Source organism: Canis aureus, chromosome 1 (assembly GCF_053574225.1).
Source record: "Canis aureus isolate CA01 chromosome 1, VMU_Caureus_v.1.0, whole genome shotgun sequence".
Classification (NCBI taxonomy): domain Eukaryota; kingdom Metazoa; phylum Chordata; class Mammalia; order Carnivora; family Canidae; genus Canis; species Canis aureus.
This window is the reverse complement of record NC_135611.1, coordinates 110947723-110964869: the sequence shown is the minus strand read 5'-3', so window position 1 is coordinate 110964869 and position 17147 is coordinate 110947723. Positions and strand designations below refer to the sequence as shown.

Here is a 17147-nt window from a genome sequence, read left to right as displayed (position 1 = left end):
CCGCATCTTCCCACTTCAGCACAGAGCTTGGTGTGTGGTGGGCCTTGGGAGATATTTGCTGAATGAAAGGCAAGGTGGCACCCAGGTTGGAATCCTCCCAGGTTAGAAGCCGAACTCTGGAGGGCTGAAGGAAACAGGGAGAATCTGTTGGCATGGACCTGAGGAGTCCTGAATAGTCAGGCTTTAGGCCTGGCTGGGTCCAGCGTCTCAAGACATCTGAGCTTACCTTACCTTTCCTCTGAATTGGCTTAGGAGGCCCTCTCCTGGTGGGTGCCAGGATGGCCACCAGCAGCTCCAGAAGTGAGCAACAGCCTCAGGGCTACCCCTGCAGAGGAGGGCTCTCTCTTGACAGTTCCAGCACAGGCCCTGTGACTGGCTGCGACTGGTTCTATAAAGCTCAGCCTTAGCCAGTCACGGTGGCAGGGACTGGGCCCTTTGGGGAAGACAGTGGGGAGTGGAGATACATGGATGGTCCCACTGGGGGCCTGTGTTGGTGCCGGGAGGGTGGTCGGGGAAGGTAGGCCATTGGGCACTTTGGCAGGCTTGGAGGCCAAGGCTGCACTCCCTGTGAGGATGGGTTGTGTGTCTAAAAAAGGATCTGTCTTTCCGCACCCACAGTGCTGCTGTGGGTTGGTAGGGTCTCCCTGTGCCTTGAACACCAGCCTAGTCCCCTCTGAGCTAGCCTTCTGCCATGAAGGCATGAGCCCAAGCGGCCTGATGTTCTATAGATGTCAAGTTGTGGGAGCACCAAAGCCTGGAGAGTCGTGCAGGAAAAGAGCCCCAAAAGTCCGGTTCCTGGGTTCTTGGGTCCTGCACAGAGATGCTGTCCTGCTGGGGCCACGAGATTCTTGGTTTCCTGTCTGTCAAGTGGATGGATATGATTGTGCCCCTCCCTCATGGGGTAGGAGGAGCATGGCAGGCAGCCTTCCAAGGTGGGCTCCACTGATGCTGCAGACAGGCCCTGGGAGGTCAGGGTATGTACTGTTAGCTAATGGGGGGGATTAGGAAGGGGACTAGAACTCAGGCCTCTGGCTCTGGGCTGCCCCATGCTCTTAAACCTCACTTGTGTCCTCTGGCGTACCCATCCTGACAGACACCTTGTTAGGGGATGCAGTGGGCTCCCCACCAGGTCTCTGAGAGACCTCATTCCTACAGAATAGCATCCTCCCCAGACCTGGAGTAGCTCCTGTCACTGCCCTCTGCCCAGCTCTGGTGGCTCCTGTCTCATACAGAGGGCAGAGTCCTCACTTCCCACCTCTCCCCTCTCAGACACTACCTCCTGGTGCCCTGGGTCCCTCTGGGCCTGCTCCCACCCTGTTATACCTGCCCCTCCCAGGGGCTGCTGCTCACTGCCATCTTTTAAAAAAACAAAAAACATTTTATTTATTTATTAATGAGAGACACAGAGAAAGAGAGAGGCAGAGAGAGAAGCAGGCTCCATGCAAGGAGCCCTACATGGGACTCAATCCTGGGACTCCAGGATCATGCCCCAGGCCGAAGGCAGGCGCTAAACTGCTGAGCCACCCAGGGATCACACACTGCCATCTTTGTATCTGTCTTGTCCGTGTGAAGCCCCAGTGGTGAAACCTGGGCCCCTACTCCCCTCTCCCCTACTTCCCTCTCCCCCTACACTGTAGCTTCCTAGTTTTTGACTACCACTTGGATGACTATGTCTTATCTCTCCCACCAGCTTCCAGCTGGCAGGGATGGCCTGAGTCATTGCCGTCCGCTGGTGCCCAGCCTGTTCTTGCATCTCATGGGGGGCTCTACACCTGTGTACAGGCAAGAGCCAGGGACCAGAGACAGATGTCCCTCTGCCTGTCACCTGATGCCCGGCATCAGATTTCCCTCCTTCCCTTTGTGAGAGCCATAGAGCTGGGAGGGGGAGGCAGGCTCTCCGTGCCCCACAGCCTCTTCCTGGGCCACTGGCATGAGCTGCTGGGGCACACTGCAGAGTCTCATCCCTGCAGGACATCCTGCCCACCCACTGCTATGCAGCAGCATCCCTCCCCAGAGCTCATTCTTTGCCCCACCCAGAGTCTGGGGGTCCCCACAGCCTGCCTCTGCCCCTGGTCCCTTCCTCCTTGGGCCAAAGTAGTACTAGAAACCATGCTCCACTGTCAGACCAATGCAGACCTGCCTGTGTGTTCCAGTCCCTCCACTCCTGGCTCTGGGACCTTGCACAAATGACTTGCCCTCTCTAAGCTGGCCTCCCCTTATTAGAAAATGGAGTCATAACTCTGCCAGCCTTGGATCTCCGAGCTGGCTAAGAGAACCTGTGCCTAGAAAGAACTCGGCATCGTGCCTCCCACAGTGTGAGTTCCCCATATTGGGAAGTGGTGCCCGTCATCTGCATCCTCTTTCTCCACTTGTGCCTCCTGCCCAGTCAGACCTGGCACCAAGCAGCTACTTAGCATCCTCATATCCTGAGACCCCCGCAGATGTCCATTTCAGAGGGGAGGAGGTAGTCACGATGGTTGATCACAGCCTTACCAGGTCAAGGACTGAGCTTGAGTGGGACCTTAAGGTCATCAGACTTGGAGGTTGAAGGAACACATTTGAGCCCTGACCTGAGACACGTGCATGCACACACGCATGCATGTCCTCCAGTTCCCACACACCCGTGTCCACCCGGCCTCGCCAACCATGGACAGGTGTTTGCACGCCTCTTCTGGGGGTAGAAAACATGGCCGTGATGGGTGGTGGTTCGTGTGCACTCATGAGTGTGCTAAGCGCTAGTCTGAGGGAGGAAGTCATATTAAATCAATCTTCATAGGTAGCCAAGGAGTTAGTCACCCTCACCCAATTTTAAGGATAAGGCAATTGAGGGACAGGTGAAATTGCTTTGCTCAACGTCAGAGTTTTAAATTAGTCAGGATCCAATCCTAAGCACCCTGGCAACAAGGATTCAGGCCCTGGTCACTTCAGACAGCAGCTGCGCCTTCACTCTGCCGCCCTGCCACACCCACCAGCCCCCAGTGACTCCCCCCCTCCCCCCCAGTCCAGCACCTCAGGGCCTCAATAGCCTCTAGGGTGGGCCTGGCAGCTGCTACAGGCCAGCTAGGTGAGCTCCTCATTGACTAGCACCCCCCCTTTGTGCTGCAGGGGGCGGTAGTTATGTCTGTGTGGGTTCCTTAAGGCTGTGGAAGCCCTGGGGATGGGGGTATGTGCAGATGAGCCCAGGCTGGAGTCTCCACACTAGGTCTGGGGAGCTTTGTCTCTCTCAGTCCACAGACCTCAAACCTTCACTGTGTTCTCCCCTTGACCATTTGGCCACAGCATCACAAATGAACAGATGTGTGGAGGAGCCAGGCCTGGGGTTCTGCTAGCTTATGAAGAGCCTGGCATGGTGCCTGGCACAGTGTGAGTGCTGTCTGAATGCCACACGGTGTTTCTCTGGACCACCTGTACTGCCGTTTCCTTGCCGCTCTTTCTTAAATTGGTTCATTTCTGTTTTACTTGGATACCTTTCATCTCATTTCCAAGCAATGTGGTAGTTCCTTGTTATGTATGAAGCCCGCATACGTAATGATTTCTCAGCAGTCACTCCCGAGCCACCTGAGCCACCTGACGCTCTTCAGTCTCCCTGCTGGTGCTGCGCCAGGCCTTGGGCCATGCTGGTGGTGCTGTTGGGCTAATCGAGGTGGGGTGGGGGTGCCCTCAGGCTGCCATGGACTGGCTGAGCCCACCCCCACCTCCCCACTACTCCGCATCCTGGCTCTTGTGCCTCTAGTAATACCCCAGTGCTATCCCCTCTCCAAAATGTGTCAGTTAATCAGTGACAAGCTGCAGTTGTTATTTCCTGTCACCAGGGGTCGCTAAATCACTCCGGGCCTTGGGGGTTCTCCCGCTTCTGGGAATATGTCCACTCCCCCTGGCCCCTGCTCTATTTCCCCTCCTGTAAATGACTGGGCGGATGCCACCTCTGTGAGCTCTGGCCGTTACCTTGTGTGAGGCTGTGCTACTTGCAAACCCCACAGATGCCTAGATGAAGGGGTGGCCAGATGGCAGCTGTGGCTGGTGTGGAACTGGCCAGGTTAGAGACCCTTGGCTTCAAGCTTACCAGGAGACTCCTCAGAACAAAGACCCACCCAGAGGGCAAGGCTGGGACGGTGGGTCTCAGGTGAATTTGGGAGCCTGGACAGTGAGGGAGAGCTCCTGGAAGAAGGGATGTCAGCTGAACACCTAAAGAATTGATTGCAGCTTGAAAGCTTGCTTAGGATTCTTACTTCCTATAGGCTCTCTAGGATGCTGAGAACTGCTAATGTTGACCCCTTGTGTGCCCAGTCCTGCCTTCATTCTCATCTGATATGACCAAGCCAACACACCCTTGGTCTAGGGACCTTTCTTGAAGTGAGTTTATCCAGGGGAGCACGTGATAAAGCCTGTGTACCCCTTCTCAGATTGATGGTTTTGTTTTAATTTTTAAGTAAGCTCTGTGTTCAACATGGGGTTTGAACTCACCACGCTGAGATCAAGAGTTGCTTGCTCTACCAGCTGAGTCAGCCAGGTGCCCCTTGGAGTGACAATATCTTTTTAAGATTTTTTTTTTAATATTTTTTTTTCAATTTTTATTTATTTATGATAGTCACAGAGAGAGAGAGAGAAAGGCAGAGACACAGGCCGAGGGAGAAGCAGACTCCATGTACCGGGAGCCCAATGTGGGATTCGATCCCAGGTCTCCAGGATCGCACCCTGGGCCAAAGGCAGGCACCAAACCGCTGCGCCACCCAGGGATCCCTAGATTTTATTTATTTATTTTTAAAGATTGATTTATTTCTTAGGGAGAGACAGAGGGAGAGATTCCCAAGCAGACTCCGCACTGAGCGTGGAGCCAGACGCGGGGCTTGATCTTATGACCCTGAGATCACTAGCCGAAACCAAGAGTTGGATGCTTAACCAACTGCACCTCCCAGGTGCCCCTGAAATGATGAATTTTAAAGGCAAAAAATAAAATAGAATTACAAAGGATATCAATTAGAGTACAGTTAGCTAAAAAAATTTTTTTTAAATTGCAACCCAGTGTTTGTGTTCTTCCTCACTGGCACATGAGAGATGAGGATAGAGCAGCAGCACTGACCACTGGCATTTTCAGAGTAACAATAAGCATTCAAAATCTGCAGTCACCATTGCGCAATATGGAAGCACCTGTCATTTCTGTTGATGATGAAGTTGCAGGGTCTGCTAAACACTCTCTCTCGAGGAGGCAGCCTTCCTCCCCTAGAAAACAGTAGTGCTTGATGCGATCAGTGGGGCATGGCCCCTGGCCAGAGCAGCAGCTGGAGGGAAGAGTCCACTGGGAGATGCTGACCTGGAAGCTCCGAGTGGGGCTCCCGCTGGCTCCCAAGGGTCAGGCCAGGATAGCAGCAGGGTGAGGGCAGGCTGAGAGGATCCTCCTCCAGGAGGCCCTCTTCCTGCTTTGTTCCTTGCCTGCCCTGTTACCCCCATGCCCGTTCTATTCTGCTGACCCCGAGCCCTTTCTCCACCAGATCCTGACTCTGCTCCCCCACTCCTCAGGGACTTTCCTTCCTGTTCTCCTGGTTGCCCTGGGGCAGAATCTAGAATCCAGTATTTCACAGACACAGGCTGAAAACAGTACAAGTGTCTTATTCAGTGAACAGAGAGACAAGATGTGTACATCAGGCATTTATTGTGCAGCATAGTAAAGAGGCTGAAACTCAGCCTCCTCGTGAAAGAAGCTAGCGGCAAAAGGCCACGTACTCTGTTCCTCTCCGTTTTTATGGAATATCCAGAGAAGGCAAGTCGGTGCACACAGAAAGGCCAGCACTGCCTGGAGCGAGGTGACAGGCCCCAGGCCAGCACTGTGCTGTGCTGCTCTGTTACCCGGGCTCCTCTGACTGCTGCTGTGTCCCCGAGGCTGGAGACCCAGCACTGAGTAGCTGTCGGGGAATGTTTTGCCATTGAGGAGGCTTCAAGAGTGGGGAGTGAGAGGCCACGTGCATCACAGTTAAGAACAGAGTTCAGTCCCAGGCCCTACCATGTACTGGCTGTGTGACCTGGGGCAAGGTGCTTCACCTCTCTGAGCTCAGCTTCCTCATAGCATCAAAGTACAGATTCATTCTCTCATCCAGACAAAAACCCACAAATTGAACACCTGCTCTGGGCCTGGCCTGGGCTGGCCAGTGTTGGGACAAAATAGTGACCAAGAGACCCAGCCCTGCCCTCACCATCTAGTAGGGGAGGCAACTGACAAGAAAAAAAAATTGTGTGATATTCGTGTGAAGCTGCTCGAGGAGCCATGGGGAAGTGTGGAGGGAAGGGCTGACTTGTTTGGGGGCACCTCTGTAGGCAGCAGTTGAAGCAAAAGGCCTTGAAGGGAGGGCAGAACTCAATGGGTCACTGGAAGGGGCTGTTCCTTTGCAGAGGTTTGGTGCAGGTGGGGGTGCGGCAGGTGGTACCTGGCAGATGCCTGGGACTGGGAGGGGGTGAAGTGGGCCCGGGCTGTGGAGAGTCACAGGCCTGGGTCCTCTGTGTCTGCAGCCCAAAACGTGACCGTAGATGAGGTCATTGGTGCCTACAAGCAAGCCTGCCAGAAGCTGAACTGCAGACAGATCCCCAAGCTCCTCCGGCAGCTCCAGGTACCCAGTCAGGGGTGAGGTGGGCTCAGAGTTGGGCAGGGTCGGGGGGGTGGGGGGGTTGGCGGGCAGGGCAGTCTGGGGTGAAGCTTTGCTCCCTCTGCGCCCCCCCCCCTACACCTGACAGCCTCTGGGCCTCTGATGTCTACCCTGAGCAGGAAAAGATGCACAGAGCATGCTGCCCCACTTGGCCTCCTAGCCCAGGGACCATGTAAATACATCATTGAAAATCCTCTGTTCATGGGATCCCTGGGTGGCTCAGTGGTTTGGCGCCTGCCTGCCTTTGGCCCAGGGCATGATCCTGGAGTCCCGGGATCGAGTCCCACATCAGGCTCCCTGCATGGAGCCTGCTTCTCCCTCTGCCTGGGTCTCTGCCCCCCCCCCCTTTCTCTGTCTCTCATGAATAAATAAATAAATAATCTTTAAAAATAATCCTCTGTTCAGTTGTAAAAGTAATCAGGCTTTTCATGAATATTTAAATAGCACAGTTATATAAAGTTAAGAATTTCAACTGTCACTCCCCAAAGAAATTCTTTTCCTTTAGGGGAGAAGCCATATGCACATTTATTCTTTATAGTCTCTATATGTTCTATATACTCTTTTTTTTTTTTTTTTAATTAAAATACTATAGGCATAAAAAGCAAAAGCCACGTCTCACTTTTTCCTCAAGCCCCATTTCCTGGGAGTCCCACTGTTGACCACTTGGGGTTTGCATCCTCTGGCCTTGCCTGTGTGTTTGTAAGAGGGCAGCTCACTATCCAGAGGTACACAGACACAAGGGCAATTTCTCCTGATGTGATCAGGTTGCTACTGTGCCCATGGCATGTTCCCCCTCTGGCTCTGTCCCACGGCTGCCCTTCCTATGGGCTGCCTAGTGCCTTCCCTCTGGAGGGGTCATTCCAGAATGTTCCAAGGTTGCTTATTTCCAGGGTTGTCGCTCCCTCAGACAGCATTGCTGTGAGCAGTCATGCTCGCCCCCCAACTCTGCACACTGGGGTTAACCTGGGTTCTGTGGGGAAGTTTCCAGAGGGCCTGTTGGCAGCTTCAGGGAAAGACGGCCACTCTGTGGTAGCCAAGAGTGTGGGCCATGGAGCCCACCAACTGGATCAGATGGAGCCTGTCCCTCACAAGCAAGTGAGCTTAGGCAAGGCTCGCCCATAGTTTTTTGTCTGTACGTGGCTTTGTCACAGCACTGGCTCCAGAGAACAGAACCTGGCACCCAGTGGGGGTGGGGCTGGGCTCATAGCCCAGGAGGCCCTGGCAGATGTCTGACTGGTACCTTTAGTCCTCTTCACTGAGTGCTCACTGTATGAGGCCTCGTAGTCCTCTTCACTGAGTGCTCGCTGTATGGGGCCTCGTGCTGGGCCTTCACCCCCCCAGGCCTGCCAGCCTTCCCCACCTTAGCACCTGCTTCACAGCCTTTGTGCTAGCTGCTCCTTGCGCCTGGAATGCCACTCCCTCACTTCATTCAGATGCAGCAGAGGGGTTGTGCCCCTGCCTGGCCCAGGCCCTGTGAGTGCAGGATGGCCTTTCTCTGTGAGGCCCTGCATGCCACCCCTACCCCAGAACACTGCCTTGCCTTAGAAATGGAGCCAGATCAGAGCCCCACTGGCTCCACTGTTGAGTGTACGTACAGCCTACCTTCTGAGCCTTCTGAAGCTTCCTGCCTTTATCACCAACTACTTTGTTTTTCTCAGGAGTTCACAGACCTTGGACACCGCATCGACTGTCTGGACCTAAAAGGTGTGTGTCTGGACAGAGGCTGGGACTCTTGGGGAGTGGGTAGGGCCAGAGCCTCTCTCAAGTGGGTCTGGGCTGGCAAGTCCTGCCATAAAGAGGAGTTAGCCAGGGGCAGGGGGGGTCCTGAGGGGTGGGGGTGCCTTCCCTCCAGTGAGGCGGGTGCAGTGAGCCCTCCCTCCCTTAGCCTGGAGCCCATGTGTCCACCCAGCCCCACAAGCACGAGAGCACGTGCAGAGGTGCACTCAGACATGCCCGGCACCCCATCTCATCCCAGGTGAGAAGCTCGACTACAAGACCTGTGAAGCTCTGGAAGAGGTCTTCAAGAGGCTGCAATTCAGGGTCGTGGATCTGGAGCAGACGAACCTGGATGAAGATGTGAGCAGCCCGTGCCACCAACCTTACCTGTTCCCCAAGCTCCCTGGCTCCTTTGAGGTTTAGGGGAAGAGGGCAGGAAGAAGAGCCCCCTTTGATGGAGGCTGGACAGGACCACCTGAAGGACAAGATGAGGAGACAGCCAGTGTGACCAGAGTGGATGTGGGGGATATTGGGCCTCTGGGGCAGGGCCCAGAAAAGGGGTCTCATAGACCCACCCGAGAGGCAGGGAGTTTGGGGATCTGGGCCTTAGTGGAGATGGGTGTGTGTGACCACTGGAAACCCCTTCAGGAACTCCCGCTGGGGATCTCAACACTTACAGAGGAGGGTTTGAGAAACAAGCAGAAAGCAGCCTCCCCATTTAGGCCCAAGTGTCCTTACCTCCCCAGACTCAGACCACCAGGAGGCCTAAGGGGTGGGGTACTGGAGAACTGAGGCCCCGGCACGTGGGGGACCTGTCAGTCCGCCTCCTTTTAGGGGTGAGGTAGCTGGTAAGGGAAAGCAGATTGACTCCAGTAGGAAGGGCGAAGTTTGGTTCCTGGAACCCAGAGGTGCTGGGGCAGCACCAGTGCCCCCCCGTTAGTTGCTTGGCCCCCATCTCCTGGCCTCCTGGGCCTACCTCAGCCTGAGTCGAAACCCTGTTGTCTCTGCCCCCAGGGTGCCTCGGCCCTCTTCGACATGATCGAATACTACGAGTCAGCCACCCACCTCAACATCTCCTTCAACAAGCACATTGGCACCCGGGGCTGGCAGGCTGCTGCCCACATGATGCGCAAGGTGGGCGCCCCTTGCCTGTGCCTCTCCCCTGGGTAGAAGGGGCTCGGGCGCAGAGGGGTCTGGGTGCTTTCCCAGGACACTTATCCCTTAGGCCGTATTTCCCTTAGCCCTTGAGTATGGGCTGTTGTGGAGTGTTGGTCTCGAGCTTCCAGAATGGGAAAACAGTGCCAAAGGATGCCCTGCCTCAGGCCAACCTGGCTCCTTTTCTCCCTTTAAGCACCTTTCCTTCACTTGCCCGTAAACTGCCCCTGGGAGGTGGCTGTGGTTGCCCCCTCCACTCATGTGTGGGGCATCTGCCACACAGGAGTCGGGGGGCTCAGCTGTCACGGGCCCCACCTGCTCACCTGTAGATCCCCAGGCTGGGCCATCGCTCACAGGCACGGTTGCCTTGGCTGCAGGACCACCTGGCCCGGCTCTTCCCCTGGAACATGGGGTGGGTGATCCCTTGGGACCAGGAGGGCTGGGGCCAGCCTGTCCCAGCCCTACCCCTGCCCCACCAGACAAGTTGCCTGCAGTACCTGGATGCCCGAAACACACCCCTGCTGGACCACTCAGCACCCTTCGTGGCCCGTGCCCTGCGCATCCGCAGCAGCCTGGCGGTGCTGCATCTGGAAAATGCCAGCCTGTCGGGGCGACCCCTCATGCTGCTTGGTGAGCCCCAGGGCTGGGGGAGGCTGAGCTGCACCATGCTTCCTGCTGGGGGCGTGGCCAGTCATAGCGCTGTCCCCGCACTCCCCCAGCCACTGCACTGAAGATGAACGTGAATCTGCGGGAGCTGTACTTGGCCGACAACAAGCTCAACGGCCTGCAGGACTCGGCCCAGCTGGGCAACCTGCTCAAGTTCAACTCTTCTCTGCAGATCCTGGACCTCCGTAACAACCACGTGCTGGACTCAGGTGTGTGAGAGGTCGTCCCACCCACACCCCACTCCAGCCACCAGGCGCCCACTATGTGTCCAGCCAGTTCCCTATGGTACCAGAGACACAGTGGTGGCCAAGACCATCCCAGCCCTGCCCTCGTGGGTCCAGTAGGGAAGACAGGGCAGGGCTGGGCTGTGGGAGCCCAGGGAGGGTGTCCTGGAGGAGAGGACAGCTTAGTGAAGACCAGCAGGATGAAGTGAAATATTGAACAGATAATTAAAATAATTACCATCTGGAAAAAGTATCCTGAAGGGAAACAAGGTGGTTGGAATAAAGGGTCAGTCAGAGGCTATATAATGTGGTGTGGGGAGGTGACCTCTGGGTGGCAATGTGGAGGTCGAGAATGGAACCAGCCCTTTTAAAAACCTGGGAAGTGGTGCCTGGGTGGCACAGTTGGTTAAGCATCCAACTCAGTTTGGGCTCAGGTTGTGATCTCAGAGTCATGAGATTGAGCCGTCAGGCTCTGTGCTCAGCACAGAATCTACTTAAGATTCCCTTTCCCTCTCCCCTGTCCTACCCTGCTTGCTTGCTTTCTTAATAAATAAATCTTAAAAAATAAATAAGCCTGGGAAAAGAATTCAGGCAGTGCACATAGCAAGTGCAAAGTCCCTGAGATGAGAGAGAGCCTAGATGTTGGATATTTGGGGGGGAAAGCCATGGTGAGCTAGAGGGTAAATAGGAAGGGAGGAAGTAGCTAGTGCTGGGAACTCCCATTTCCTCCTGGTTTACTGTTGGTTCACTGGCCTCAGTGTGAAGAGAGGGCTGGGGGAACAGCCTAGGGCATCGAGGCCAGTCTCTTCCCCCAGGGTGGCCGGGCCCAGACACCACGTTTACTGAGCACCTAGCATGCGCTGGGCCTGTCGAGACAGAGATCTCTGTCCTGAGGAGAGATCCTGCCAACATAAATTACTAGAATATCAGGTCTGTCAGATGGTGAGATATGCTCTGGAGAAAACTAAAGCAGCAGTGGTGGCTGAGCGGCTAGGGGTGTGTTCCACCTGGGTGACTTTTGAGCAGAAATCTAAGGCAGATAGGAGAGGAATGGGCTCTGGCCCTGGCCCCAGGGAGCCATGTGTGCTGGGCCCAGGCAGGCCGACGTGAGGGCCAAGCCCTGGAACATTCTGTGCTCTTATGGGGGCGCTGTGGCCCTCACGCTGCTGTCCCCTGGAGAAGCACTTGGACCACAGATGGGTTCTGCCCATGGATCTCCCGCAGGTCTGGCCTACATCTGTGAGGGCCTCAAGGAGCAGAAGAAGGGGCTGGAGACCCTGGTGCTGTGGAACAACCAGCTCACACACACAGGCATGGCCTTCCTGGGCATGACGCTGGTGAGTCGGGCCCAGGAGAGGGGAGGGGGCGCCCACCTGTGTCCCCCAGGCTTGCCCTGCCTGCACTTCAGGGATGGGAAAACAGCTTTTCAGTGCTGTTTGCTCTCTCCCTCAGCTTCCGCAGCCTCCCTGCCCTCAGAAAAGTGGCCTCTCAACGTTTCCCTTGTCTTTTTGCATCTGCAGTGATAGCCTAGTACAGTGTTTGACAAAAGGTTTTGTGTAGAAAGTTAATGTTTTGGAAGCCTTCAGTAAGTTTTCAGTCTTCTTATATAAATACACGGTATTTAAAGCAAACCCACAGGACACAAAGACTCGTGTCCAAGTTAAGAATTACCAACGGCCAGGTGTACACCCTGAGCCCTCGGGATGAGGCAGGGGCAGGGCCCGGGCTGGGGAGAAGACAGGGCAGGTGACTTCTGCAGACAAGAAGGATCTGGCCTCGAGCAGGACCGTCCAGGCGGCGCTGCCCAAGAGGGAGCACGCGGGGTTGCCTTTTTCCTGATCGGTCTTCTGAGCCTTTCCTCACTCTCACGCGCCGCCCCCTCCAGCCGCACACACAGAGCCTGGAGACGCTGAACCTGGGCCACAACCCCATCGGCAACGAGGGCGTGCGGAACCTCAAGAACGGCCTCATCAGCAACCGCAGCGTGCTGCGCCTCGGCCTCACCTCCACCAAGCTCACGTGCGAGGGTAGGGCATGGGGCCGGGCCGAGGGAGCGGTGCAGGCGGGCTTGGTGGGCGGCTAGCCCGTGGCCAGCCCCTGCGGTCCCCCTCCCAGGCGCGGTGGCGGTGGCAGAGTTCATCGCCGAGAGCCCCCGCCTCCTGAGACTGGACCTTCGGGAGAACGAGATCAAGACGGGCGGGCTCATGGCACTGTCCTTGGCCCTCAAGGTGAACCACTCACTGCTGCGCCTCGACCTCGACCGTGAGCCCAAGAAGGAGGCGGTGAGCTGAGTGGGCTCTTCCCTGAGGCCTCTGGCAGGGGGAGGGCGGGCAGCCGCGGGGCAACCGCAGAATCCACGGAGGGTCAGGCCGGCCGGAGCCCTAGCCAGGCCCGCTCCGCCTGCAGGTGAAGAGCTTCATCGAGACGCAGAAGGCGCTGCTCGCAGAGATCCAGAATGGCTGCAAGCAAAACTTTATGCTGGCACGTGAGCAGGAGGAGAAGGAGCAGCGGCTGCAGCTCTCCGCCTCCATGCCCGAGATCACGGTCACCGAGCCCCAGCCCGACGAGCCTGGGAACGAGCCCGCCACCAGGGCCCAGGAGAATGGGGCCTCGGGCCCCGGCGCCAGGCCGGACTCAGACTCAGACTCAGACTCTGAGGAGGAGGAGGAGGACGACGGGGAGGAGGAGGACGGGGAGAGGGCCGAGGCCCCCTGCCCCGCCCTGGTGCCCCCCTCGGACTCCCTGGGCCCTGGGGACAGGAGCCCCCCAGGCAGCCCCTCCTCCCCCACCGAGCAGCGAATTTCTGTGTCCAGCCCGGGCCGGGGCCACAAAGTGTTTGTGGTGACTCGGGTGGAGAGCCCACCCGAGAGGGTGGAGCCCCTGGTCTCCCCTGCCCCTCCCTCTCCCCCTGCTCCTGCTCGTCCTCCCTCCCCCCCTGCTTTATCCTCCCCACCCCCCTCACCTGCCCTACCACCAGCTGAGGCCATCAGCACCCAGGACCCGGAGGTGTGGGAGCCTCAGTCAGGGCCACCGCTGCCCAATGGCCTAAAGCCTGAGTTTGCCCTCGCACTGCCCCCAGAGCCGCCCCCGGGGCCTGAGGCCAAGGCGAGCAGCTGTGGCCTGGAACATGGTGAGTGGAGCTCTGGGGAGGGTGACAGAGGGCCCTGGGTAAGGTGTGTGACCCCAGGCAGGCAGGCCCCTGGCCCTTGGTGGGCTTCGGTGTCCTCTTTAAAATGGCCTGTGGAGGAGTAGAAACAAGTAGGACTTGATCCTTGGCCCCCAGCTTGCTTCCCTGGGATCCCTGGGAGCTTTCCCTGGGATGGAGCAGGCAATATGTGTTGACTAGAGTCTGACAGTCTCAGTGGTACTTGTGCCCTGTGCCACCCTGAGGGTCAAACATGGGCAGGAGTGGTGGTGATGGCCTGCCCCCACCCAAGTCCCCACCCGCCTGAATGGACGTTGCTTGCCCCTTCTCTCCTTGCAGAACTGAGCTGCTCCAAGAACGAGAAGGAGCTCGAGGAGCTGCTTCTGGAAGCCAGTCAGGAATCTGGGCAGGAGACACTGTGACACTTTAGGTGAGGCAGGGGCAGGGGAGGAGGGGGGCTACAGGGCCTGCAGTAGAGCCCCTGGCTCTGGCTCTGACAGGCCCTCCCCCAATCTCTTCTCCTCAAGTTCCTTTTTTCCGGTCAGTCTTCGATGAGCTGAGGCCAGAGCCATGAGAATCTGCTCACCCTCACCCCCAGCCTTCCTGAGGCCTGGGCCACCAGGGGTGTGGGGGGGCCTTTCTGGGGACCTCTGCCCCCCACAGCAACACTACACAGAGTGCAGGAGCTGCAGGGACTGCCCTCCCTGCCCTGACTTAAGCACTATTTCTGTGTCCAGCACTCTAAGGCTCTGGGCTGGGGGGATGGGAGGAGAGTTCTCCGGGGACATCCCCGAGGCTGGACACCTTTTCCAGATGGCCTGTTTGGCCGGGCTTGCCCTACAGAGGGCAGGAGTCCTGGGTGGTGGTGGGATGGCTGCCCGTGTGTCCCCGGGATGGGACGGGGGAGGAGGCCTGACGAGGGAGGGGCGGTGAGTGGTGGTGGTGGAAATTGATAGAGCAGCCCCAGGCTGGGGTGAGGGCCAGGGCTGGGGGAGGGGGGTGGGAGCTGGGAGCAGAGCATCAGAGCTTTCTTTTTCTTAAGTGCAATAAATCTATCAGGGAGCTGGGGCGGGGAGCAGCCAGGGTTCTAGAGACCCGGCTGCCCTGGCCCCTTGAGGCTGCGCCCTGAGAGGCACTACAACCCGGGGGGCGGCGTGGGTGTGGGGTACGGGGGAGGGGACAGGGCGGGGGAGGGGCTACTCCTGTCGGTGCAACTCTGTTCACACCTTTTCTAATAAACCAGAGCTGGGTTCACCACACTCGCCTGTTCTCTGCTTGTGCCGGTGGGGGATGGGGGGCACCCTTGTGGGAGTTGTGGGCACAGGGAGCAGCAGGGAGGGCAGCGGCAAGACAGCGGCCCCCCCAGATGAAAACTGGGTGCCTGCGCAGGCAAAAGCTACACCTCCCACAACACTCCCAGCCCTGGTGCCCTCCCTCACCCTTTTTTTGGCCTCGTCCACACTCTTATATCGTACCCACCATCCAGTTTACAGTCCCATTTCTCCAGAGGGAAACAATCCCCAAAATATCTTCCAGCTTCAGGCCTAGGCTCTCTGGTGATGGAGATGAGCTGCGCACGCACGGCTTGGGGAGTAGGCACCAGCTTTTGCCCCCAGCGGCCCCAGATGCTCCACAGTTCCCAGGGCGCGGGCTCCATGGACACATTTTCAGACTTTGAGCCTCCGAGGCGGGGAGACTACGTTTCTGCCCTAAGCCGCCAGGTGGTGGGACTGTGTCCGAGCAGCCCCAGGGCACGAATAGGCTAACTGTGCGGTGCTCCGGATTTTCCACCTGGATCCCACATCAGTCTCCATTGCAGGGTGAAATCCCCTCGGCCACCCAGCCGTCCCTGGAGCTGGCGTGGAGACACACTGAATCCATTTTATCACTGGGCTCGATGCTGCGCCTGGTCTTAAAGATCTCAGTGCTGCCACACAGGAGGTGTTTATTTCCACGCGTGGGGAGGCTTAGGTAGCGGACAGCTGAGCTCCAGAGTGACTGGCAGAGCCAGGCCTCTCCCTGGTGGCCGCCACTCCTTAGGCCCCGGGGAGCCCCAGCATCCAACAGGCGGGCGGGGGCACGAGACCGGACAGGCCAGACCTGCTTCTCTGTTGGCACGACGGGAAGGGGATGCACATGGCTCACATTCCCTTTTCGTGAGAACTAGCCTCGTGGCCTCACCGAGGTGCGAGCTGTCAGCTGTCTGCACGGACTGTGGAGAGGGGACGAGTGCCAGTGGACAGTGAGCCATCCCAGCTATGCGCCTGGCCACTCGTGACATTCTGTTTTGGTTTTCCTAATCCCCCAACAATAATTTTGTTGGACTCAGACTTTGTCATAGTCCCAGAGACACAGACCACTGTCTGACCACTGCTTGACACGACTTAGCAGGAACTATGGCTTCTTCCCAGGGTCTGGGGTCCACACTCCTGCTCCCACCCTGCAGCCAGCATACAGGTTAGTGAGCCCCTACTCCTGCCGCCAGTTTGTGTCAGCCTGGACCGCAGGGGGTGAGAAATAGAAGCCCAAGCCCAACTGGCTGAAGGGAGGCAAAAGGGAAGGGACCTACTGGCTCCAATACCGCACGTACGAACACTGACCTAATGGTGTCCTGAGGACCCATGCGTCTCTGGGTGGGGGGAGCTTTACTCTTGGGCAGGCTCCCCGCTACTGTTGGAGAACGTCTCCCAGCAGGTGCGGGTGTATCCCACCAGCTTAGCCATGTGGCTGAGCTAGCATCTCCAGCACGTCACAGGCCGGCGCTCTGCCCCATGTCCACTTTGAAGCAATCATTGGCCAGTGGAGTTGGGGTGCTGTGCCCCAACCTTGGGGCTAAGGAGTGTGAGGTCAGTACCCCTACCAGGCCACAGGGCCTTCCCAGAGCTCTTGGCTCCCTCTGGGTGTCCCATCAGCCCTAGGGCCTTGGCTTAGAAGTTACACCCTTGAGCTCTTGTCACACAGGATAGGTTAAGTGTTGACATCTCCCCATCTGGACTGGACCAGGCACAACACAGGCCGCAGTGGTGGCTACTTGACCAATGAGAACTCAGAAGGTGCCCAGAGTTGTGACACGTGCCCACCTAGGTCTGTGTCATACTGGTGGAAGGGGAAACTGGAGAGCAATGTGTTTAAGAAGCGCACACACACACACACACACACACACACACACGGTGGCCTGACTGACTCCAATTCTGTATGTCCTGCGGGTGCCGCATCTCTGCTCCCCAACCTCCCAGGTCTCATCAAGGGCTCACCAGTTTCCCCTGGAGTGACCTGTAGGTACGCCCTAGACAGTTACGGTTCCAGAGAGGCAGCACTGCCCGCCCCAGCTGGCAAAGGTACCAGCCAGCCAGCCATAATGAATTAATTACACCGGGGCAGAGCCACCCCTCGAGTGGAGCAACCTGCTGAGGTCACTGGGGACACCGCCCTTGGAAATGCCAGCTCCTGCCCTGCCTGCATTGGGGGGTGGGGACATGGACCTGGATCCCCTGAGGCCTAGGTGCTCTCTGCGGCCTGAGTCAGCCTGGCACATCCGTCCTCTCCTACTTCAGTGGCCTCACCCACCACCCCCGCAACCCCCTCCTGCCACCACGGATGCCAGCA

The 17147-nt window shown here is 57.5% G+C and overlaps 1 protein-coding gene across 3 annotated transcripts in view; it reads left to right on the top strand.

Annotated features, from left to right (window-relative positions):
- The window catches only part of PPP1R37 (protein phosphatase 1 regulatory subunit 37), a 40542-nt gene extending 25747 nt beyond the window's left edge, over nt 1-14795 (top strand). For all 3 annotated transcript variants that reach the window (XM_077848610.1, XM_077848632.1, XM_077848621.1), the window contains exons 2-13: nt 6502-6599; nt 8294-8339; nt 8611-8711; nt 9366-9485; nt 9986-10136; nt 10226-10381; nt 11621-11733; nt 12282-12423; nt 12512-12678; nt 12803-13526; nt 13881-13971; nt 14069-14795. In XM_077848610.1, coding sequence (XP_077704736.1) covers nt 6502-6599; nt 8294-8339; nt 8611-8711; nt 9366-9485; nt 9986-10136; nt 10226-10381; nt 11621-11733; nt 12282-12423; nt 12512-12678; nt 12803-13526; nt 13881-13963 — 1901 coding nt within the window. In that variant the 3' untranslated portion in view covers nt 13964-13971; nt 14069-14795. The remainder of the gene's footprint in view (nt 1-6501; nt 6600-8293; nt 8340-8610; nt 8712-9365; nt 9486-9985; nt 10137-10225; nt 10382-11620; nt 11734-12281; nt 12424-12511; nt 12679-12802; nt 13527-13880; nt 13972-14068) is intronic.
- The last annotated feature ends 2352 nt before the right edge of the window (nt 14796-17147 follow it).